General features: G+C 44.1%; 1 protein-coding gene across 1 annotated transcript in view; it reads left to right on the top strand.

The window, feature by feature from the left end:
* Positions 1-3811: 3811 nt before the first annotated feature.
* The window catches only part of LOC141419511 (uncharacterized), a 29892-nt gene continuing 8717 nt past the window's right edge, over positions 3812-24986 (top strand). Inside the window, exon 1 of the mRNA XM_074062300.1 lies at positions 3812-3954. Coding sequence (XP_073918401.1) covers positions 3812-3954 — 143 coding nt within the window. The remainder of the gene's footprint in view (positions 3955-24986) is intronic.

The raw sequence follows: 24986 nt of genomic DNA, 5'->3' as shown, positions 1-24986 counted from the left end.
TTATCTGTTGAAGGGAATATAAGCTGATTCCATAGCTTGGCTATTGTGAATAGTGCTGCAATAAACCTGGGTGTGCAAGGGTCTCCCTTATATCCTGACTTGCAATCCTTTGAACATGCACCCAGGAGTGGTATATCAGGATCCGAGTATCAGTTCTACTATTAGTTTTTTTGAGGAGACTTCACACTGATTTACACAGTGGCTGCACTCATTTATATTCCCATCAACAGTGGATAAGGATTCCTTTCCCCCTTCATACTTGCCAACATTTGTCGTTGTTTGTGGTTTGTTGTGGTTGTATTTATCCATTCATCAGTTTTTGGGCACCTCAGCTGATTCCACAGTTTGGCTGTTGTGAACAGAGCTGCAGTAAACATGGGTGTGCAGGTGTCTGTCTTGTATATTGATTTACACTCCTTCAGATATACACCACTTCAGGCACAAGAGTGGTCTAGTGAGTCTATTTTTAGTTTTTTGAGGAACTCCCAACTGATTTCTATAGAGATTGCACCAGTTTACATTCCCAGCAACAGTGTATGAGGGTTCCTTTTTGCTCTCATCCTCTCTACCATTTGTTGTCATTTGTTTTCTTGATGATAGCCAATCTGACAGGGGTGAGATCAAATCTCAGTGTGGTTTTGATTTGCATTTACTTTTTGTTAAGGATGTTGAATATTTCCTCATGTGCTTATTAGCCATTTGTGTTTCTCCTTCTGAGAACTGTCCAGTTCATTTGCCTATTTATCAATTAGATTATTTCTTTTGCTGTTTTTTTATATAGGCACTCATGGCTATAAATTTTGTTTTAGCACTGTCATTGTAGTGTCCCACAAGTTCTGGTAGGTTGTGTTTTCATTTCCATTTGAATTTAAATTTCTTTCTTAATTTCTTCATTGACCCTGGGCATATTTGAAAGTGTTTATAGTCTTTCTTGCTATTGGTTTCTAATTTTATTCCATAATGGTCTGTTAGGATACAGGAAATTATTTTGACTTTTTTGTATTTGTTAAGACTTGCATTGTGGCACAAGATGTGACCTAACTTGGAGAAAGTTCCATAGGCTACTGAGGAAAATTTCTCTGCTGTAGGATGGAAGACTATCATTTTGTCAATGGTGTTGTTTAGTTCTTTTTTTTTTTCATTTTTCTTTTATTATTCATATGTGCATACAAGGCTTGGTTCATTTCTCCCCCCTGCCCCCACCCCCTCCCTTACCACCCACTCCGCCCCCTACCTCTCCCCCACCTCAATACCCAGCAGAAACTATTTTGCCCTTATTTCTAATTTTGTTGTAGAGAGAGTATAAGCAATAATAGGAAGGAACAAGGGTTTTTGCTGGTTGAGATAAGGATAGCTATACAGGGCATTGACTCACATTGATTTCCTGTGCATGGGTGTTACCTTCTAGGTTAATTCTTTTTGATCTAACCTTTTCTCTAGTACCTGTTCCCCTTTTCCTATTGGCCTCAGTTGCTTTAAGGTATCTGCTTTAGTTTCTCTGCGTTAAGGGCAACAAATGCTAGCTATATATTTGTTAACTTTTGGTCTGGATGGTCTATCTATTGATGAGAGTGGAGTGTTGAGGTCACCCACTATAATTGTATCTGGACCTAGGCACATAAAATACATTACAAGCAAAAATAGTTCCACTCTACATGGTTAACACACTCTTCCATTTGTCCTTAGGACATCAGCATAAGCATATCAAATATACTAGTCAGAAGAATAATTTCATAGTATTTGCTCTGAAATTGAACAGTTTTCTTTATTGTTTGTTTACTTTTGACATGCTACTTACATAAACAATTCATTAATTTCTTTTCCAATAAAATGACTAAATATTCATCTTAAAATTTGAATACAAGAGAAAAACACAAGTCATCTACCATGGCAATATGCAGGTGTAATTAAAGTCTGAATTATGTTCACATTTATAGATATGTGATGCAAAGAGAGAGTTAATAACTTTAAAACAAAATATGACACCGTATCATTGTTTTCTAATTTGCCCTTTCTTGTTGAACATGTTTTGAGTGATTTTCCTAAATTATTTGATGTGGTGATTTTTAACGTGCAAGGTGTTCATCCTCACCATTCACTGTAACTTGCTTCACTGACTTAAAATAGTTATTGAAGTTTAATAACTGGCTTTACATTACAAAAGATTATGTATGTAGAAAATATAGAAAGCAAACAGTAAAATCCCCCAATAACTTTCAGGAAATTTGATACATGTTAAATTTTGCCAACTTTGCTTCACATATTTTAAAGAAATAAGTTTGGCTGGGTGTAGTGGTTCACACTTGTGAGCCTAGCCAATGGGGAGGCAGAGATTGGGAGGATTGCAGTTTGAGGCCAGCCTGGGCAAAAAGTTCTTGAGGTTCCATCTCAATCAATCAAAGCTGTATGTGGTGGTGTTTGCCTATCATCCCAGTTATGTGGGAAGCATCAATAAGATTGTGGTCCAGGCTGGTCCAGGGAAAAATGTGGAACGCTATCTCAAAAGTAACCAAAGCAAAAAGTGCTGTGGGCATGGCTCAAGTGGTAGAGCACCTGCTTAGCAAGCGTGAGGCCTTAAATTCAATCCCAACTACACCTCTAACCCAATCCATTTTGCTTTTGTTATTTTTCAGACAAGGTCTAGTGCTTCTTGTCCAGGCAGGCCTTGAGTTGAGATCCTCTTACCTATTCTTCATGCTAGCTGGATTGCAGGACATTTTTTAAACTGAGAATCGCTCCTTCCTTAAACCAGGGACTTGTTTTACGACTCTTTGTTGGTTTGCCACAATGCCTTGGCAAAGGTAAGCCAGGGTGATGTGTTGCAAATTTGACGTTGTCAGCCCATGTGCTTTAGTGATGGCACAGATAATCACAGAAGCAAGCCTACCTCTGTGTGAGTGTATTGCAGGCATGTTTCTGCCTGTCTGTGTATGTGATGAGATACAGAAGTGGGAATATTTGCGAGTCACAGCTACTTCCAATGAAATAGCCATTCTTTCTCTCATTGATCATAATACCTGACTGCATTTGCTGGTTTTCTGGCTGCAATGATTTGCAGTCCATCTTAGAAAGGTCTACCTTTCAAATGGCAGTTTCCCATAAGCCACATAAAAATACTGCAACTTGAAGTAAATAGTTCTGAATGTAGCTGTATCCGAATTTTCACAAAAATAGGTTTTCTAATTTTTTGATAATTTTTCAATTAAAAGAATGCAGTAGGAGTGTATATGTTTTTCTGTACTCATCCATGTGTACTTGCCTCTTTAATGCCTCATGTTTCATGTATAACATGCCAACATAAAGCCTCAAGTTATCTGACATGTGTTAGAGATCGTTACTGAGTCAGGCATAGCAACGGGGACAGGTATTGGAAGACATATGGGTTTAACCCCTCAGTGTGGTCCCAGGAGATTGGCAAGACACTGGGATTATTACATGCCCAGGAAGCCCCAGAGCAGCCCAAGGGAACTCTACCTTGACATTCTAGGTACTCAAAGGAGAATGCACCGACAGACTGGGGACCCCAAGTCCAGGGTACCCATTAATACCCATATACTCAGGGATGTGACTTGAGGCTGGTAAACTCAGCTCTGTTCCCTAAGAAGGCAGTCCTACAGAGGCCTCTACCACCCAAGTGTTAACCCAGGAGGTACAGGGACATTGACAGCACACCTGCAGGCACTCCCCTGGCCTTCCCCGGCAGTCCTTTCCCAACTCCTCCCCAGGTGACTATGGATGTGCATTTGACCCACCTGCCCCTCTCCCACAGCCCTCTGTTTTCAGCAATGCCCAGCCCCAAGAGAGCTAGCATATGAACGAGGCACTGCTCCCTTCCAAGGTCGGGCACCTGCAGACATCCTCCATGGAAACCTCTCGCTCCCCTTCCCCTCAGTTTGCTCCACAGAAGCTGACGGACAAGCCTCCTCTGCTTATCCAAGATGATAATTCAACAAGGTACTGCTTTTGTCAGTGTGTGTGTGTGTGTGTATCACTTGTTCATCTCATAAGATGCCTTCTGTAGGCACAGGCTTCAGTGTTTTCAACTGTTGCTTCAGCTAGAGACACTGGATTTAAAGTTGGTCCTGGGAAATTACCTGGAGGAGAAGCCACGGCTGCAGGGATCAGTTGGGTTTTTAACTCTCTGTGGAGGGTGGGGGTGCCCTTGCCTACAGAGAATGGCTGCCCCGATCCCCTTCATCCAAGCTGAACGCGTGACCCATGGCACCTGCAGACTAGGACTGTTTGTCCCGTGCATTTAATATTTATGATCACAGTCAGGTTTTACCTAAGCAGGAGATCTCTAAATGAAGTTGGTCTTTTGCATAGTGTCACATTTTCACACTCCCTTTCTGCATGTTTTAAGTGATAGAAAGCTCAGCAGGCGCACAGCTCTTCTTAAAGCAGAACAAAAGTCAATGTTATTCCATGGTGGTGGTGTCAGAATTTCAGGCAGGCATGTTCTGTGCTGATGGTCGAGATGCTGATGAGTGCTGCCAGGCAAGGACTGACAATTCAAGAACACCGACTGCCTCACTGTTTTCACACCAGGTTCCCTCCCTGAGAGTCTTTGGGGAACTGAGGAGTGGAAGACGTGGAGAGCTTTCATCTCATTCTCTAGAGCATTGATTGGTTCTCAATCTGGGGGATGCAGTGCAGTGTGCCCCCCCGCCCCTACCCCAGGGGACATGAGGCAGTATTTGTGGTCATAAGGATGCTGCTGGCATCTAGAGTGTGGAGGCCAGGGAAGCTGTTGACCATCCCACAACACTCAGGACGGTCCACACAATGGAGTTGTTGGACCCACATATCAATTGGCACTGAGGTTGAGAAGCCTGCTCTAGAGCTCTGCTGTGTGATTCAGTAGCCACCTGTCACTTGTGCTGTATATGTTAATGAAAACCAAGGGAAAGAATTCAGCTCCTCAGCTGTACCATGGGTAGCTTGTGACTGCTATGCTGGACAGAACACATAACAAGTATTTCCCTCATTACACAAATTTCCATTTGACTTCTCTGCTCTGGAGTTCCGAGCCATTTTTGTTTCTAACTTTAGAATAACTCAGCAGAGAAAGGATGCCATTGATACTGTTATATCTCTGAACAGAGGTATTGAAACTACAGCTTTATCTGTGTGCCTAGGCTATGCATTTATCATTTAAGATGTAGATAACATTTAATTATCTTTCAATTGCTATCAGTGTAAAGTTCTGAAAATAGTGCCTGGGTCTATCATTACTGCTATAAGAGAATTCCAAAGGCCAAGAGGCTTGTAAACAACAGAGATTTATTGCTCACAGTTTTGTAGGCTGAATGTCCAAGGTCAAGGGGTTACATATTCAGTGTCTCATTAGGGCTGCCTTCTCACTGTGTCCTCACTTGATAGAAGGGCAGGGAGCTCTCTGAGGTCTCTTTTATAAGGACACTAATCCCATCCATGAGGCTCCATGACTTAATAACCTGTCTAAGACCCTACTTCTTAGTACCATCATTGGGGTTTCAGATTTAACATGGGAGTTTTGAAGGGACACAAACATTCAGGACACAGCAGGTAAGGTGATCTGTGTGATAGGCCAAATGTATGACATTTTCTCACACACGTCAACCCAAGGCCCATTCCAGGTTCTGTCACAGGAAAAGGGTGGACTAAGTGGGTTCTGTGGAGAAACAGGGCCATCTGCCTGCACAGTGGTCACGAGATGCATCGGCTCTAGGAGGTACGGAGTAATTTTCATATGTTCTCGTTCATAGTAATTGTGAGTTTTTTCACTCTGTTCTTCTAGGAATTTGATTGGGATTAAAAACATCTTTAGTAAGTCACCGTACTTATTGTAGATGCTAAAGGAGGGGCTGGTGAGTGGCTCGAGTGGTAGAGCACCTGCTTAGCAAGCTAAAGGGGGATCTTGGGCCATCCACATTGTTTTGTGTTTCCATCTAACACATCTTTGGTACAACAATGGTGGTTGCAACCTATGCCTTAGACTCTACTGTTAACTGAGCCAAAGTTCAGTGGTGTATGAGCCCCAGTAGACGCTGTATTCTGGTTGAGAACTCCAGAGCAGTCTCTGCCTATGTTCTCTCTGTTCTTTCCTAGAAGTGCAGTTGGGCAGATGATGGTCATGACATCTATGAACTTTGGTACCAAGGAGGTCATTCATCATATACTGAATTAAATATCACTGCCCCAGGCATGTGTTATTGGTTAGTTTGGTATGGAAATGTGGTATCTTAATTACCTGTAATACTGGTAACAGGTAGGTACTCAACATGGGTATTGCCCTAGTCTGAATGGAATGTAACTGACTGACAGTTTATAAAAGGCCTCCCAACTGCCTGTCACATGGCATTACTCAGAGACACTCTCTTCATCTTGCCTCCTGGTGGCTTCTTTTGATTTCTTGAGCATTTACCACTGATTATCTGCCCCTCTCCATTTACTGTGCACAAGCATGCAGGCTGCCTTTGCCCCATGACAGGCATTCCAGGAGTCAAGCTCAGCAGTAGCCATGCAGAGAGAAAGAGAGAGAGAGAGAGAGAGAGAGAGAGAGAGAGAGAGAGAGAGAGAGAGAATAGAACATGCAGGAGTCTTACTCTTAAACCTTAAAAAAATGTCTGAAATTTTGGCTTTGTTTGGTGTTTTTGAATTTCAAAATGGTGATGATGGCCAGTAGAGTCTTCCATCCCTGTGGGTGAAAGTGAGAGGTCATTGCTCTCAGAAGCATTCTTAGGCATGTTTTAAGTTTCTACATTTGGGAGTGTGTGAGCAAGGGTGAACAATGCTCCTCCTGATAGTATTATTACCAGTGGTGTTGGTGAATCTTCTGAGCAAGTCATGTGGACCCAGAATGGCCAGCAGGAGTGCACGGTGCTGTCTAGTTGCTGAGTGAGTGGAGCCCTTGTTCTGTGCAATGGCATTGCATCCCTTGGGCAGCTGGACACTCAACTGGAGGGAGGCTTGGGCTCTAAGAAGAGCTGTGCCACCTGCCAGCCAGTCTTGGATACACTGTCCTTCCTGGCCCTGTTTTTCCATTAGCAGTAGGTGAGCCCTGGCTGTGGTAAGATCTGCTCACCTGTGTTTTACCCTCACTCTAAATAATGGTTGCCCAGGTTTTAAATGTAGAAGTCTTGGCTGTTTCTAAGAAGAATGATAATTAATGTTTAGAAATGACCAGGAATGAGTGCCTTGTTGGAAAGTATATGCCAACCTGTGGGAGATCTGCTTTGACCATTTAATTTTTTTCTATTGCTCCTTCTGTAGCAGGGAGGAGGACCATAAAAGAAATAGACAGGCCTGCATTCCAATAATGTAGCAGTGGGGAAGGGATGTCATAGCAGAGAGATAAAACATAAAGAATCCAAATGTGAAGGTCACATAGCACCAGGGGTAGAAGGGCACTTAACACTAGGGTGAAGTAGCCTATAGAATTGCATGTAGCCATATATGGGTTAAACCTTGTTTTTTAATTTTATTGCCTCTTTAACTTGCTTGCAAGGGTATATAAGGTGAGACCCCTTTGTCTTGGGGCTCAGCCTTTGGACATGAGTCCGCTGAGGCTGTGCCGATACAATAAAGCATTGCTTCCTTGCCTCAGAGTCCCATGTCTCTGTTCGAGTTTCTCATAACATTTCTTGGGGGCTCATTGCTGGGATTGTGGGACTGTGGTTTTTTCACCTCCCTTGTCGCTGGGGTGCTTCCCCCGAACCACCAGGAGAATTGATCCTGCCACACACTAACAGACAACTTGATCCAGAGGAGAGACTCATCCTCCCAGAAAGTCTGGGTGAGGTCCTCAGACACACAACGGAGCCCAGTGAGGCACAGGAACCAACAAGGGCAGTGCCACCTGTCAGACTGGTAAGACCCTGGTTTGAATTCAGCCCTACCTCAGGAGGCAGAAGGGGAGACTGTTCAACTCCTAGTGAGACACCCTAGTAAGTGCCTTTTGGGGTGAAACCATGTCTCTCAGGTTCAGGGAGCAGGGTGGAAGTACTGTGCTGTGTGAGAGTATGTGAAAGTGTGAGCCTGAGATACAGCCCAGCTGCAAAGTGAGTGAGGAGTCCCAATTTGTGGGTCCCTGCTGAATCATATGGTCAAGGGTGAGCCCTAACAGGGCCTCCAGTACAGGATTTATATGGACTCACTATTGCCAAGAGATGCCTAAATCCTTGCGAGGGCAGTGGCCGGAGATGGACGAAGTGAGTCAGGACTCTGTAGGTGCATTTCCTGGCCTACACGTCCAGGTCATCGATAAGAGGTGCAATTGTTCTTCCTTGTGTGTAGGAGAAGAGGCCCCCTTTACCTCTCCTCCAAAACCCCTCCTCCTCTGTGTCTGTCTTGCTGTCTGGTAAAGGGAGGAGATGGGTGGAAATCAGAGTAAAAACACTCCCTTGGAGTGAATTGTTAAAAACTTTAAAAAGGGATTTAGTGGAGACTATGGAGTTAACTCCTAACAAGCTTAAGGTCTTTTGTGAAGTAGATTGGCCTGCTGTTGGCGTAGGGTGTCCCCCAGAAGGGTCATTAGATAAAACTGTGGTTAATGAATTTACAGGGTAATTGTAGGAAGGCCTGGACACCCAGACCAATTTCCCTATATTGACTGTTGGCAGGATGCTGTTTTCAGCTGGCCCACATGGCTAAGGCCCTGTCTGGAAGAGGCCTGTAAGATTATGGTAGCTAGGGTGGCTGCAACTTCCAAGTGTAAAGAGAAAACAAAGGAAACTATACTGGCTGAGGAACTCAAGGAAATGCCCCTGACCTATGTGTCACTTTATCCACCTCTGCCACCAACACCCAGTTCTGCACCCTTGCCTCTGACATTGGATGGGAAAACTTGAAGGACAGTCATACCTGTAAAATCTGGTTTGGAAGCCTCTGGGGCCTCGACTCCCCTGACCTCCCTGAGTCCTATGGACCTCATACCCACTCCAAGTCTGCTGGTGCTCACCTCACATCCCCCACTCAATCAGGAACATCTAACCAGCCTCTGTGAGGACCCCTCCATTCCTCAGACTCCCGCTGCCCTGCAGATGCCCCTGAGGGAAGCCTGGAATCCCATGTATTATGACCAGGAAGGCTAAATACAAGGAGGAAGATGGACATTTGCTCTTAGCCCTTTACTACCACAGACTTCCTCAATTGGAAACATCATACCCCCTCCTTCATGGAAAGGCCTCAGGCTGTGATTGATTTGATGAGTCTATCATCCAGACTCACAAACCCACCTGGACAGACTGTCGACAGCTTCTTCTGACTCTATTTAATACTGAAGAGCAACACCATATAATGTTGGCAGCTCTAAAGTGGTTAGAAGATCATGCAACTGAGGGCACCCTAAGTGCCCAAGAATATGCTCAGGCCCAGTTCCCTGAGGAAGATCCCCATTGGGACCCCAATAATAGCTGAGATTATCAGTGACTTGAACAGTATCACGAGGCATTATTGGGAGGCACGAAGGAAAGAGGGAAAAAGACCATGAATGTGAGCAAAACATCAGAAGTCCTCCAAGGGCCAGATGAGAGTCCCAGCCAGTTCTATGAGCATTTGTGTGAGGTCTTCCTTTTGTACACTCCCTTTGACCTAGAAGCCACTGAAAACCAGTGGATGATTAGTGCTGCTTTTTTTTGGCCAGGTCCAGGAAGACATAAGGTGAAAATTGCAGAAACTGGAGGAATTTGCTGGAATGAATGCTAGCCAGCTTCTGGAGGTGGCCACAAAGGTTTTTGTCAATCAAGAACAGGAAGCTAGGAGGGAGGCTGACAGAAAGATGAAAAGGAAAGTGGACCTCCTTGCAGCAGACCTTGCTGGACAGTCAGATGGGCCCTAGTGAGCTAATCCAGGCAGAGGCAGAGGCAATCCCTGAGGATGATGACAAATTGCTCCCAGGATGCCCTTGCCCTAGGGAGGAACTAGGGTGAAATCAATGTACCTACTGTCATCATGAAGGGCACTGGAAGAATAAGTGTCCCCAAGGGGTCAGGTTGGGGATATTCAGAGGCAGAGGCCAGGTTGTCAAATGAAAATATTAGCCCACCCACAGAGGAGCAAGCCCCTGGAAGGAAAACATTGTCAGTCTGGCAGGCCTGGAAGGCTATGAAGAAGACTAGGACAGACTGGGCTCCATTCTACTGGGCCCCCAGGAGCCTATGGTCCAAATGAAAATAGGGGGCTATCCCATTGATCTCATGGTGGACACAGGTGCTGAGCATTCAGTTGTGACCCAACCAGAGGGTCCTCTTTCTGACAAGCATACAACTATTATTGGGGCTATAGGGGACTGGGTCCACTGCCCTTTCTTAATGGCTAGATGATGCAATCTTGGGAGTCATGAAGTAAGGCATGAATTCCTTTCTCTCCCTGATTGCCCTGTGGGCCTGATGGGCAGGGAGTTATTATGCAAACTGAGGACACAGATAACTTTTGATTCAGATGGCTCAGCACCCTTAAAGTTGAGAGGACTTGAGGCAAAGACTTTAATCCTCACCACTGTACAAGAACAGGTGGCTCTATATCCCTCAAGGGAGGCCCCTTGAAATTCCTGAACTTCCCTTCAAGATTCCAGGTGTATTGGCTGGAGATAACTGCCCAAGTCTGGCCTGAAATGTGCCCCCAGTGGTGATGGAACTAAAGCTGGAAGTCACCTCCGTCAGCCAGAAACAGTACTTCATTCCCCTCAAGGCCCAGGTCAGAATTCAAAAACACTTTGACGGACCCTAAAATATGAGATCCTCTGATCTTATCAGTCATCCTGGAACACCCCCTTATCACCAGTCCAGAAACTGGGGACTGAGGATTTCAGGCCAGTTCCAGACCTCGCGGCAGTATATTCAGCAACTGTCACTTTGCACCCCATAGTCCCAAATCCATACACGCTTTTAGGCCTTGTCCCAGCTGAGGCAAGGTTTTTTACCTGCCTAGATCTTAAAGACACATTCTTCTGCATCTGCCTGGCCCCACAGAGCCAGCCTATTTTTGCCTTCCAATGGGAAAATCCAAACACTGGGCAAAAGGGGCAACTAACCTGGACTTGGTTGCCACAAGGCTTAAAAAATTCATGTACTATTTTTGGAGCTGCCTTGGCATCTGACCTAAAAGACTTCTCAGCCAACCAGCATGGCTGCAACACTTCTCCAGTATGTAGATGACCTCCTGCTGGCTGGACCAACTCAGGAGGACTGTATGGAAGGGAAGTGCATTCTCCTTTCTCTTTTATGGGATGCAGGATACAAAGTCTCTAGGAAAAAGGACCAGATTTGCCAAAACACTGTCAAATATCTCAGCTTTCACCTGTCCCAGGGGCAAACAGGCTTGGCCCCAAGAGGAAACAGGTTGCATGTTCCATCCCAGCCCCTAAAGCCCTCTGGCAAATTAGAGAGTTTTTGGGAGCTGCAAAATTCTGCAGATTTCTGTCAAATCTGGATCCCTACCTACTCCCTCTTGGCCAAACCCCTCTATGAAGCCAAAAGAGGGGAGAATGGGAGCCATTAGTATGGGAGAGGGAGCAAGAGAAAGCCTTTAAAGAAATCAAGAAGGCACTCACTAATGTCCCTGCTCTGGGCCTGCTGGATGTGATGAAGCCCTTTTCCCTGTATGCCCATGAGCAAAAGGGAACAGCTACTGGGGTTCTGACTCGGCTACTGGGCTCTTGGCACCGTCTGGTGGCTTACTTGTCAAACAACTTGATGCTGTTTTCCAAGGCTGGCTGCCTTGCCTGCATGCCCTAGCAGCCACCACTGCCCTGGTGACAGAAGCAGACAAGCTCACCCTAGCACAAGAACTCACTGTCACTCCATCCTGACACTCACAGAGTATAAGGGAAATTATTGACTGACTAACTCTTGGATGGTCAAATACCAGAGTATGCTATGTGAAAACCTGCACATCTGGCTGGAGGTTGTTAAGATTCTAAACCTGGCTACTCTGTTGCTGATTGATTCAGGCCCCCCAAACCATGACTGCTTAGAGGTCATGGATGAAGTTTTCTCTAGACAGTCAGATCTAACCAATCCACCCACCAGCAATCCAGATGTTGAATATTTCACAGATGGCAGCAGTTTTGTCCAGGACAGCACATGCTTTGCTGGTTATGTGGTGGTGACTTTGAACTTGGTTATTGAGGCTTGCCCATTGCCCATGGGGGCTTCTGCTCAAAAGACTGAACTTGTTGCCCTCACATGGGCACTCCAGATCACTGCAGGAATATGAGTAAATATTTACACTGACTCTAAAGATGCCTTCACAACCACTCATGTCCATGAGGCCTTATATAAAGAGAGGGGACTCATTAACTTGGGAGGAAAAAGTATCAAGTATGGACAGGAAATTCTCAAACTGCTAGATGCTGTGTGGGCCCCTAAATGGGTGGCAGTTACACACTGCTGAGAGCACCAGAAGGGAGATGCAACAATTTCCTGGGGAAACCAGAAAGCTGACAAAAAGGCCAAAAAAGTGGCGCTCACAAGGGGACCAGCCCCAAATGCTCTGATGGCAGTCTTGTTCCCATGCCCCTTAGCTGAATGGGACCCACAGTACACACTATAAGAGCAGGCTTGGTTTAATACCAAGGAGGGAAAATTTCTACCAAACTGATGATAGAAGTTTGCTGATGGCCACATTGCCATACCCAAGTCGCTGGCCCTACATTTGTCAAGCAGCTTCACGAAGGAACTCATTCAGGGCAAACAGCCCTTGAGACCACCGTGACCCAGCGTTTTTATGTCCCCAAGCTCTCCAGCATAAGTAAGGCAGTATGTGAGAGATGTAACCTATGTGCCAAAAATAACCCCAGACCAGGGCTAAAAGCACCTCCCAGGTGTAGAGTGTTGGTGGAAGTCCTCTTGAAAACTTGATCATGGATTTCACTGAAATGCCACAAACTTGAGGATGCAAATATCTGTTGGTGTTTGTTTGTACCTTCTCAGGATGGGTGGAAGCCTTCCCCACATGAACTGAAAATGTCTGGGAGGTGGCCAGATGTCTGTTAATGGAAGTCATCCCTCGGTTTGGAATACCTGTGTCTATTGAGTCAGATAATGGGCCAGCCTTTGTGGCAGAGGTGGTACATCTAATGGCTAAGGGCTTAGGAATCACCTGGAAGTTGCATATGGCCTACTGCTTCCAGAGTTCAGGAAAAGTGGAGCACATGAATAGAACTCTAAAATTAGTTAGGAAAACTGTCAAGAGACCCATCTGCAGTGGGATCAATTACTGCCCATAGCATTACTAAGAATTAGATCTAGTCCCACAAAGTGGACAGGGCTCTCACCCTTTGAAGTCCTTTATGGATGCCCATTCCCCTTAATCAAGGGCATAAGGGGGACCTTAAAGAAATAGGTGACCTCATCTTGAGGCAGCAGATGCAGGCCTTCGAGTTGACTCTCAAAGATCAATGACTGGGTCTGGGAGAGACTCCCTGTCAGCCTGACAACTCCCATGCACCCTTACAGGCCAGGGGATGCCATCTGGGTAAAGGAATGGAATACCCAACTGTTAAAGCCTCATTGGAGAGGCCTTTTTGTTGTCATTTTTGTCTACCCCTACTGCAGTCAAAGTAGCAGAGATAGCTCCTTGGATCCACTACAGCCGAGTCAAGCCAGCTTCTCTCAAGTGGGAGTGCATTCCTGTTCCAGCTTTGCCATGTAAGAGCACCACTGGAATGTTAGCACCCTTCCTCAGCAGGACTCCCCTTCCCAGGAAACAATAGGGGACCATAAACAACAAGACGACAGCCCTGCTCTAGTCACTCCGGAAGCTGACTAGGCTACACATGGCAGAAGCATGAGGAATCAACTGTCTAACAGGATAGATGAACTGTTTCTATGTCAGTAATTTTACTACAATGCATTGTCACCCCTTATCTGTGTCCGTTGCTGTAGTTCTTACCCTAATCTTTGCCATAGGTTTGGCAGAAACCTCCTCTGCTGACTGGACTCATGGTGAAAAGTTTTTATTAGCTCTCTTCTACCTCTTTTGGGCAGGATGCATAATTACTGTTTATTGTTACTGATGTGGTTTCCCTTTATGGTCCCAGAGCCCTCCTCCTGTGACCTATGTATGCATACTACTCAGGCAGGAAGTGTTGTCACCAGGATTTTGCTTTTCCATACTTACTAGTCCCATGCAGGCACCATCACTGGGTCATGCACTCACAACTGTACCATCTATTTAGTGTGTTCCCATGGTAACCAGCATGTCTGCTTCAACCCCACCTATAGACCTCGGGAACAATGATCGGAGATCTGGAGATTTGATGGTGTTATCTGGGGAGGAATTAGGGACCCCATTAACCGTACCCAGGTATTCAACCCTGATAAACCAGTGTCAGTGTTTTTTGAAGTATGTGCAGCTATAGACTGAGGTAGCAGGGGATGGAGAGGCCTAGCCTGGGAGAGAGCCTGGGAGAAAGTCTATGTTAAATGATAAATACATGTGCCCAGACCCACTTGGCAGGTCACGTGGTGGTGCAGGTTGGCATTATTGAGCTTACTGGAGCTGTGTCTCATGGGCTACTTGGCAGAAAGTAGGGCACTTGGCTCTCCTCCACAAGGGAACACCTATACCCAACTGTACCCTTGGCAATTGTAATCCTGTAAATTTTATTGTACTTAAACTCTCAGATTGGGAACAGAGGCGTACTGTCAGTATAAAGATAAATGGAAAAGGGGTATGATCTTGGGACCTACTGCACCTCAAGTTAGTGATTATCAATCATGAGAGTTCCTCTTAGCAAGTCTTTCATTTCTTTTATGAGGAAGTGAAAAGTGAGTTCCCTATATCTGGCAAGACCAAAAACTTGTTCCTCTCATTGGCTGTGTCTATAGCCCAGACACCAACATGGGAGGCCACTGGCCATGGGAAGCAAGGGAGCTAGACCCATGGGTCTGGCTCCTCAAAATTTCTATCATTGGGAATTACTGTATCTCCCGCCTGGTAGGGGATTTAACTTGTTTAGGACAGAAGCTTTTATAATAAAACTGCCCAAGAGACCCAATGGTGGGGAGCTCCAAAGCACACAGAGCCCCAGCCCCACCCAATGGCCAGCTTTTCTAATCTCTCGAAAGCTTGGGGCAAATGTACCGTAAACATAGATTGGCGGGCACCCAGTAGGCTATATTGGATCTGTGGGAAGCAAGCTTATAGGGTACTACCCAGCAGCTGGTTTGGGTCTTGTGTACTAGGCTCGATCAGGCCATACTTCTTGCTTCTCCTTAGACAAGGTGAAAAACTGGGAGTCCCCATATATGAATAAAAATTAAGTAGACAAAAATGAGGTGCCTTACAAATTGTCAATTGTAAATACAACGAATGGCCTCCCAAGCAAATCATCCAGTACTACGGTCCTGCCACTTGGGCAGAAGACAGGTTCTGGGGCTATAGCATATATATATATATATATATATATATATATATATGTGCTCAACCGCATCATCACACTGCAGGCTGTTGTTGAAATTACAACTAATGAAACCGCAAGAGCTCTCGATTTGCTGGCAAAAGCACTAAGATGCACAATGCCATCTATCAGAACTGCTTGGCCTTAGACTATTTGCTGGCTTCTGAGGGAGGAATTTTTGGGAAATTTAACCTAAGCAACTGCTACTTTCAGATTGATGATGAAGAAAATGTCATAGAAGAAATCACAGACCAAATGAGAAAAATCGCCCACTACCCAGTCCAGACTTGGAAAGGTTGGAACCCTGGAGATTATTTGGCTGACGGTTTTCAACTTTGGGGGATTCAAAACCCTCATAAGTGTTATGCTTTTGATTTTAGGGGCTTGCCTGGTTTTGTCCTGCCTGCCCCCCTGATTGTAAGGTCTGTCTCTAGCCTCATCAAGGCTACAGTTGAAAGAAAAACGGCTTCCCCTGTAATGATGCTATGGAAATACAAACCCCTAAATCAAGATGATGCTCTTTGACCCTAGGTGGGTCCGAGCATCAAGGGGGGGATAATGTAGCAGGAAGGAGGACCAGAAGAGAAACAGACAGGCCTGTGTTCTGATAAAGTAGCAGGGGGGAAGGGATGGCATAGCAGAGAGATAAAATGTAAAGAATCCAAACGTGAAGAAGGTCACGTAGCACCGGGGGTAGAAGGTCACATAGCACTAGGGTGAAGTAGCCTATAGAATTGCATGTAATCACATATTGGTTAAACCTTATTTTTTATTTTATTGCCTCTGTAACCTGCTTACAAGTGTACATAAGCTGAGACCCCTTTGTTCTTGGGGCTCAGCTTTTGGACACAAATTTGCTGAGTCTGTGCCAGCACAATAAAGCATTGCTTCCTTGCCTCAGAGTCCCATGTCTCTCTTCAAGTTTCCCATAACACTTCATTTGCTGGAAATCCCATTTCTCCACAAATGGGGAAGATACAAATACAGGCTGAGTTAAGAGTCAGTAACAGTTGGCCATGGTTTCTGCATGCAGAATGAAGTCAATGCAAAGCTTTTTATGTGAGTTATGGCTTAGGTAAGATGGCAGGATTTTCTTTTCTAAGTTCACATATCTAAACAGGATTTTCCTGTTAGACTTCTGAAAAGTGAATTCACGAGGAGATAAGAGGACCGTACACAAATGCCTCTGCCAAACACATAGGTTCTTATTGCTTCCCCATGACAGACAGAAGAAAACACCAAATTGTTTCATCTTAGCCTGCACAGCACTCCCTTCTGTTTAAGTAGGAAAACAACCACTTTGTGTAGTCTCCAGATAAAGTGTGAAAAACAGCATGGTACTGAGCTCTCCATCGCGTCCCTTGGTCTACGGAAAATTTGTCAAACAAATGAGAACTCAGGAATCCAAAGGTGTGTATTAACCTGTTTCAGAAGCTCTGACCTTAGGAGCTGAAGCGAATTCAGTGAAGAATGCTTCTTCCCTGAAGACTCCCTAGAAAAGGAAGTTCATGGAGGGGACTTGTTAAAGTTTGCATTATATGGGGTGAATTTGATTAAAGTACATTATGGGCACAAATGGAAATATCACAATGAAACCCATCTTATAAATAGTATGTGCTAATAAAAAATTGCATTCCTGGGTGCAAGTGACTCCCAACTGTAATCCTAGCTATTCAGATGGCAGACATTGGAAGGATTGAGATTCAAGGCCAGCCCAGGGTTGGGGGAGGAAGTTAGTGAGACCTCATCTCAACAAATAGCTGGGCCCAATGCTGGGAAGTTTAAAATAGGAGGATGGTGGTCCCGGCCAGCATGGGCAAAAGTGAGCAAAAAGGGCTAGTGGTGTCTCAAGTGGTAGAGCACCTACCTCACAATCGTGAAGGCCTGAGTTCAAACCCCAGTGCCGCCAAAAATTTTTGTGTTGTCATTGGAATAAAAGCAAATAATATTAAACTGGAGGAAGCTGCATTAAGACATCGATACACGTGTGCTGATTGTTGAACCAACCTCCTCTACCTGGCCCAGGATGTGTGATCATGGTGGTCTTTGGGGAGGGAACCCAGCAGTGTGAATCCTGGGTGGGGATCTCTGGAATTCCTAGACAGAACCACGCACTGGAGCCCTGTGCAGTTGCGCCAGTTCCCTGCAACTTGGGAGACTGAAGCAGGAGGATATCTTGAGACCAGGAGGTTACAACCAGCCTTGGCAACATAGTGAGTCCCCATCTAAAAAAATCAAAAGACCTGCATGTCAATAGTAGGAAGCAGGTGGGAGGCAGTGGGACCACACATTTCTACCCTAGAAGAGACACTGCACCAACTGTCTGAGGGCATTACTGACTGGCTATCATGCAAGACAAGGAAATGTGGGGCAGCATGAGTAAGCCCTTTGTGATTAATTCTGTGTTCCAATCTTTCTACAAAATTGATAGCCAGTGTCAGATTACTTTTAAGTTGGTAGCATTCTGTTTAATTTTAAGTCGAATAGTTATGTCTCTCCTACCCAGGAGACGTAATTGTGTGGGTTTCAATGAGTTACCTGTCCTCTCTGAATATCAAGTTCAAATATCCATAACCAGATGATCACAAATCCAAAAGTGAGTCAGAAGGAGCTTTGCCAGTCAAAAGGCATCATGTGTTCAACACCCCACACCCTACCCAGGTCCATGAGGATCCAGTCATAGATGGAATGCAGGATAGAGGCCTCACTAAGGGAGCCGCGTCGTCACAGAAGATCCCCTTGTCTCAAAATCGTTGAAATCCCATTGTCTGCACTTTGCTAATGGCACTTCAACAAGGACAGGAGAAATACTTTAATAAAAATTTGCGCAAGACACAAACAAATTGATAAATGAATTTAGACTTGTTCCAGAGTGTCCAGTTTTCATGGTAGCTGAGCTGAGCTAGGTTTTGAGGGAAGGTTTTCATGCACTGTTGTGAAATCTTCATCTCTGTAATTGGTGAAGAGTGATGACACGGAAAATTTACTGACAGACTTGTGGTTTAGCTGCATGGTAGAACATGTGCTTAGCGTGTGCAAGGTCCTCTATACCATCTAACCCACTGGCATTTCCATTATTTGAACTGTTTATTTAGGCTAGAACCAGTGTCAAGCAAGAATTTGGACTTTCATGTTTGCATTAATGATTGAATCCTCATTTTGGTTTCTGCACCACAGACTATTTCCATTTTCAGTTCTCTCACCATGCGCGGTGATGCCCACATGATATCTAGGCATCAGACCCCACGGAACTCTGGTGTTATGTGGGAGACTGGTTTAGTTGACAGCATCTTGTGTATGGCTGGTGGCAGTGAGAGTTGTTCAGAGGCAGCATGTGACTTTTCTCCTAGTCATTGGCTCTTTTTTTTTTTTTTTTTTTTTTTTTGCTGCTGAGGATGGAACCCAGGGCCTCATGTATGTTTGGCAAATGCTCTGTCACTGAGTTATGTCCACAGTTAACCATTGGTTCTGGACAATTCATCCTGACTGGGGAAACTTCCACTGGCGTGTGTTGTGGGTATATTCAATGGCAGAAAGTTAGCTGTTGTATAAGAGGTTGGTTTTCCAGGGCAAAACTTTCCTGCTGTATTCTTATTTAGCCATCTCTAAAATTTTCTCAAATATGAAGATGAAGAAGTACAGTCTACTCTGCTATATGGTGATGCTTCACTTTAGGGTGTTGGCTGATTTAAAGAGTTTATACATTTGTTTTTGCTCTTTAGAGGGCTGGTGCAAGGGTGGGGTCTAGGATTAGTGATTACTACTTACACAATTTCTGCTAGGAAAATGAAAGAGTTCTGGAGATGATGGTGGTAATGGCTGCCCAGCAGTATGGAATGTGCTTAGAGCTACACAAATGTACATTTAAAATGCATAAAATGGGTGTGTGTGAATGGTGATACTCACCACGTCCCTGTGTCTCCATGCGCCAGAAATAAAATCTCAGGCATGTGGCTTCAAGCAGAAGAAGGAAAGTTAGTAAGGCAAGAGAGGGCACCAGTAAGAGACTAGCCAGAGAGTAGTTAGAGAAAAAAATACCTTATATTAAATCTCTAAAAGAAAAAAAAGGAGGAAACCTTGCTCTGACTCAGCCCTGAGAGCACCACTCAGTCCAGCACAGTGTGTAGACATAAATAAAACCATCCATAAGAGAACTCTAGACTAATCCAGTTTATTAAAGGCCCCTTGACCTGCCCCAAGTCCAGCAAGTGGGTGAAACCACCCAAGGACTGAGGCTCCAGTCCAGCAAGTGGGTGAAACCACCCAAGGACTGAGGCTCCAGCCAATGACAAAGGGTGGGTGTGGAAGCTAGCAAGCCAGCTGGCTAGAGCCCTAATCCCACCACCCAACCTAGCAGTGTAGGTATATATACAAGTGACAAGAATTGTTTACCCTTCACTCTCTAAATGAAACATTAAATTGGGGTCTTAGGTGGAAAAGGGGAAAACTTGCAGCCACTGAGTTCCCTGAGCAGGGCAAGGCATGGACTTTGAGAATGACAGAGTGTTCCCTAACCTACTAACTGTGTTTGTAGAACCTGCCACCCACCCACAACTTCAACTTTGCATGCCTGGAACCTCCCCACCCACAGCAGAGCCCAAACCCTGGGAATTGGGGCTTATCCACAGGACCTTCCCCACCTCACTACAGTAGCTGCCCTGGTGCAGAGCCTTAACTGACTACGGAACACCCAGGCTGCATCTGGACAATACAGGGCCTAGAGTGGTACATGCTGACTTTCCAGTGACCAAATCACGTCACATGAACAAAGTCAAACTCAAAGTGGGTGGACCATGTTCTACCTGCTCAGCACATGTAGCTATTTAGTCACATGGTACAGTGCGATACAGGAAGATTTAAAGAATTGGGGCCATTTGTGGGCTCCATCTGTCATAGCAAAGTCTACTAACACAGAGAGACACTAAAACATTCAAAATCCCACAGTCAACTGCCCACACCAAAGTCACCTCTGTCACCTCCTAGTTTAACGGCCATATGCAAATGACCTCGTGTCTCTGAGCCCACCATGTCCTTTGTAATTAAAGATGGGCTGTTGTGACATGAACCAGTGTGTTAATGTTAGGCTGGAAGCCTTTCCTGGCTCAGAGAGTGCTGTCCAAGCTGTGAGTGCATCGTCCGCACTTATCCATGGGGGATACCTTCCAAAACCCCCAGTGGATGCCTGAAGTTAGGCACTGGTTTAGAGAGTGGAGGTCAATTCATGTGCCTGTGTTGTTCTTCCCTCTTTGAAAGATGACCAGCTGCCAATACAGAAAACTAGATAAGTATATTATGGGACAATAAAGAACAAATAAAATCACTTGTCATCTCACAGCCAGATAGAGGCTCTAAATTAGTTTCCTAGTGCTGCTGTAACAAATTGCTACAAACTTAAGCCGGATGTCCTGGTGCACTCTGATATCTCAGCCCTTAAGGAGGCTGAGGCAGGAGGATCACAACTTTGAGGTCAACCTGGACTATTTAGGGAGTCCTTCTTTAAAAAAAAAGAAAAAAACATATACTGCTACAAACAAAGTGGTTTAGAACAACATTGATTAATTGTTACCATTGCAAAGGTCAGAAGTCTGGAATGAATGTCACTGAGCTAAAGCCAAGGCTGTGGAAGTCATAGTAGAGGCTCTGAAAACTTCATTTCCTTGCCATTCCAGCTTCCCGGGGCTGGAATGTCTCCTTGTCTCCTGCCCCCTCCTCCAGCTATAGATCTGACAGTTTAGCATTTTTGACCTCTCTCTACCTCTGTTTCTACCATCCCAATTCCACTGACCCTCCCACTCCTGCCTGCCCCTTACAAAAACGGGTGTAATTTACTGGGCCCTGCAGATAATCCAGGTTCCTCTCCCTATCTCAGAATCCTTAACACAGTCACATCTGCAAAGCTTCTATTGCAATGGAAGGCAACATATCCATTACTGCCTCTGTCTCTCCTTTCTTCCTTCCCTCATTCTTTCCTTCCTCCTTCCCTCTCACATTCCTGCCCTATTCTACCCTTTGTTCTTGTCTCTTGTCCTCTTTTTCTTTCTCCCTCCTCTCTCCTACCTTCCCTCCTTCCTTCCCTCATACTTCCCTCTTTCTTTTATTCTTCCTGTCTCCCTACTTCTGGTATACTCACTTTTCTCCTTCTTCCATTCCTCTCTCCATCCTTCCTTCCTCCATTCTTCCCCCATCATCCTGTCCTCATTTCCCTCTGTCTTTCCTTCCATCTACTCTCCCTCCTTCCTTCCTCCCTTGCTCCTTCCTTTATTCACTCTCATCCTTTTCTCTCTCTCCATCTCTTCCTTTCTTTTTTTTAAAGATACAGGAATATGTCAATGACACATTTTTGAAATCTGCTGTTTATATTGGGAAATTTCCTTAATTATGCTTCAACGTAATGTTGACGAGGTGTAATATGCTATCATAAGGATATGCAATGGTTTTCTCAATGTATTCCCTAAAGTATTTTTAGGAGCTTTCATTTCCATTTTGTCTCAGTTATATCTCACTGGAATGCACTTGAATCTTTGCACATGTTTCTGGTCATTTGCTTGGGATAAATTCCTTATGAAAATGCTGCAAGCATAGAATTCCACTGGGATTATGGCTTCTATATATGCATTTGGTTCTAGTACTGCCTTGCTGACATCCTGTGGCTTTTGGAAGTTTTGTTTCCTTACACAAACTCAATGTGTAGCAGGCCAATGTTAGCAGGCCAATTTGTCAAAAATTAGGGATCATCTTCCATATTCTACTTTCACACACATGTGAACCACGTTCCAATGAATTTATAATCAAGGTCTACCTAGAAGGAGGTAATTTCCCATGAATTAAATAATATCTTTCCTAGGGATTTAGTTGTCAGGATGTCACAATTAAATCTCATCCAGGTGGATGCCATTTTTGCTTATATCTGTATTTCCACATGGAAATTACCTTTTCTAAAATGTCATTACCTCCAATGATATGGATTAGACACTACTTCTGGGCCAAAACAAAGAAAGCTATAGCAGACAGGTGTGAATCAGTGAGAGGGATCTTGAACATGCGTTCTGGTGGTCCACAGGAAACCCTAACCCCCAAAGGCTAAAATGACAGATGACAAAAGGGAACTGAAAATAGTGTCATGGTCAAGCCCCAGATGGTGTTGTCATGGCATTCATGAGCTACCAACTGAGAATGTGGAAGGCAATGACAGTGGGTAATGGAATCTTCTGACAGAATAGAAGGTGGGGGAGGTCTAGGTCACAACTGCCTAGACCACAAAGCCAGTGGTGAAGGACCATGAAGGACATGTGAGAGGAGTTGTGTCCATATTAGTGGTGCCGACCAGTGGAGTGACTATCCTCCTGCCACATTGCTGGTTCACTTGAAGACTATTGTGCTGGTTAGTAGAGGCTTCATTCTTCTTTGTGTTTTCTTTTTATTGCAATAAGATATACGTAACAAAATAGGCCCCTTTAACCAAATCTAAGTGTACAGTTATGTGGTATTAAGTATATTCACATGGTTGGGCAACCATCACCACCATCTATCTACAGACATTTTCATCTCCCCCAACTTGAGCATTCTCCCCATTATTATCGTTAATATTATTATTTTGGCAGTATGTTTCTCCCAGGATCAACCCTAAACTCTGATCCTTTTATATAAATATCCCATTTAGCTGGGATTACAGGCATGTGACAAAACTCTCAGCTTGCTGAACGTTAAATGGAATTAAATGCCATCTCCCCATTCCTCCTTGCTCACAGCCCCTGGCAACCACCATTCTACTTTCTGTCTGTATGGATATATAATTCCTCTAGGGACCTCATAAGTGGAATCAGAGGCTATTTGAGCTTTTGTGACTGGTTTGTTTCAATTAGTTAGCATGTCCTCAAGGTACATCCATGTTGCTTCTTGTGTCATAATATCCTTTCTTTTTAAGGCTTGAATTGGAACAGTATTCTATTTTCTGTACAGATACATGGTCCCTGATTTACGGTCATGTTATAGTTTGGATATAACGTGACCCTCCAAAATGGTCATGTGTTACTGAGTTGGTCCACTGATGGCGGCACTATATTGGGAGGTGATAGAAACATCAGGAAGTGAAGCTGGAACGAAATAGGGCACTGGGTGCATTCCTTGGGGGCTGTATCATGTCCTGGGTGTCTCTCTCTCTTCTCCTCTCATCTTTTTCCTGGACACCATGAGGTGAGTAGTTCTGCAGCTCCCACCATCATGATAGGCCCAGAATCAACAGGACCACTTTACCATGGACTTAACCAATGAAATTGGGAGGAAAAATAAACAGTTCTTTCTTTTAAGTTGTTCTCTAGGTATTTTGGTCATTGCCACAAAAAATCTCACTAACAGAAATGGTTTGACTTGTAACGGTTCAATTTATGGGGAGCCTAAAGTAGGGAAGATGGCAGTCAAGGCCACTCTGGGTAAGAAGGAAGACTCTATCGCCAAAATAACCAGAGCAAAAAGGGATGGAGGCATGGCTCAAGCAGTAGCATTCATGCCTAGCAAGTGTGACGCCCTGAATTCAAATCCCAATACAGACAACAAAGTGATAGATTTATCCTAAAACAAAGATGTAAAGAGAAATCCCTAGTAATCCCAGTGTTTAGATGCATCTTGTTTTGCATTATCCTAATATATTTAATGATGTCCAAAAAAGACCATAGTACCATATATGCTTAGTTTCATCTGCATTTCAGATTCAACCCACCATTAACATTTTCTCATGTTCCTAAATATTATTCTATTTTAACAATTGCCAAGTATTACAGTTAATGTATTGCTTCTTAGTAATGTATATTAAATATTAAAGTGTACATATTTACCAAAATTAGTTAAACCTCTATTACTCGAAAACTTTTTAAAATTTATTTATTTTTTTTTATTTTTATTTATTTATTTTTTGAGCCAAACCCCCACCCACTTTTTTTTACTACGAATACCCTGATATCAGAGCACTCCTTGCATCTGTTATCAGCTTTATCGACATCCATGTCTGGGTTGTGTATTATCTATCTTTCATTTGCTTTGCTGTACTAATAAACTTTTTTTCCTTATTCTTTTATTATTCATATGTGCATACAAGGCTTGGTTCACTTCTGGCTAAGTGACAGAAAGCAGTGCCAACTCCACAGCTCCCAGTGTGAAAAACAGGAAAATTACACAGAGATGTTTGGGGATGCATGCTGAGTGGAGTGGGTACAGGTAGAGAGAAATGAATGGAAGCAGTTATGCGGTACCTTTAACGGACTGGTGGCTACATGGATGTGTGCCTCAGGGTGATTCATTCAACCAGATTTTAGATTTCCTCTAGTTTTCCATAGGTATGTGATGCTTCACAACCCCAGTAGATTTAAAAACAATTCACAATTCCTCAAACACAGTCAAAATCTCTCTTTAACAAAACTAAAACTTGTCTGGAGAAGTAAGACAGCCACCCTCCTCCCCAACAACATATTGACTGTTTTTGTCTCTGTTAGGGTTTTATTTGTTTGGTATTTTTTGATCTGTCTTTCTTGGTTTCTTTTTTGCTTTTTCTCCTTTCCTTTTTTTTTACAGTCATTATATGTGAGTTCCAAAATATATTCACATATAT

This window comes from Castor canadensis, chromosome X (genome assembly GCF_047511655.1).
Source record: "Castor canadensis chromosome X, mCasCan1.hap1v2, whole genome shotgun sequence".
In the NCBI taxonomy this organism is placed as follows: domain Eukaryota; kingdom Metazoa; phylum Chordata; class Mammalia; order Rodentia; family Castoridae; genus Castor; species Castor canadensis.
The sequence above is the reverse complement of the archived record's forward strand: the minus strand, read 5'-3'. Positions and strand labels throughout refer to the sequence as shown.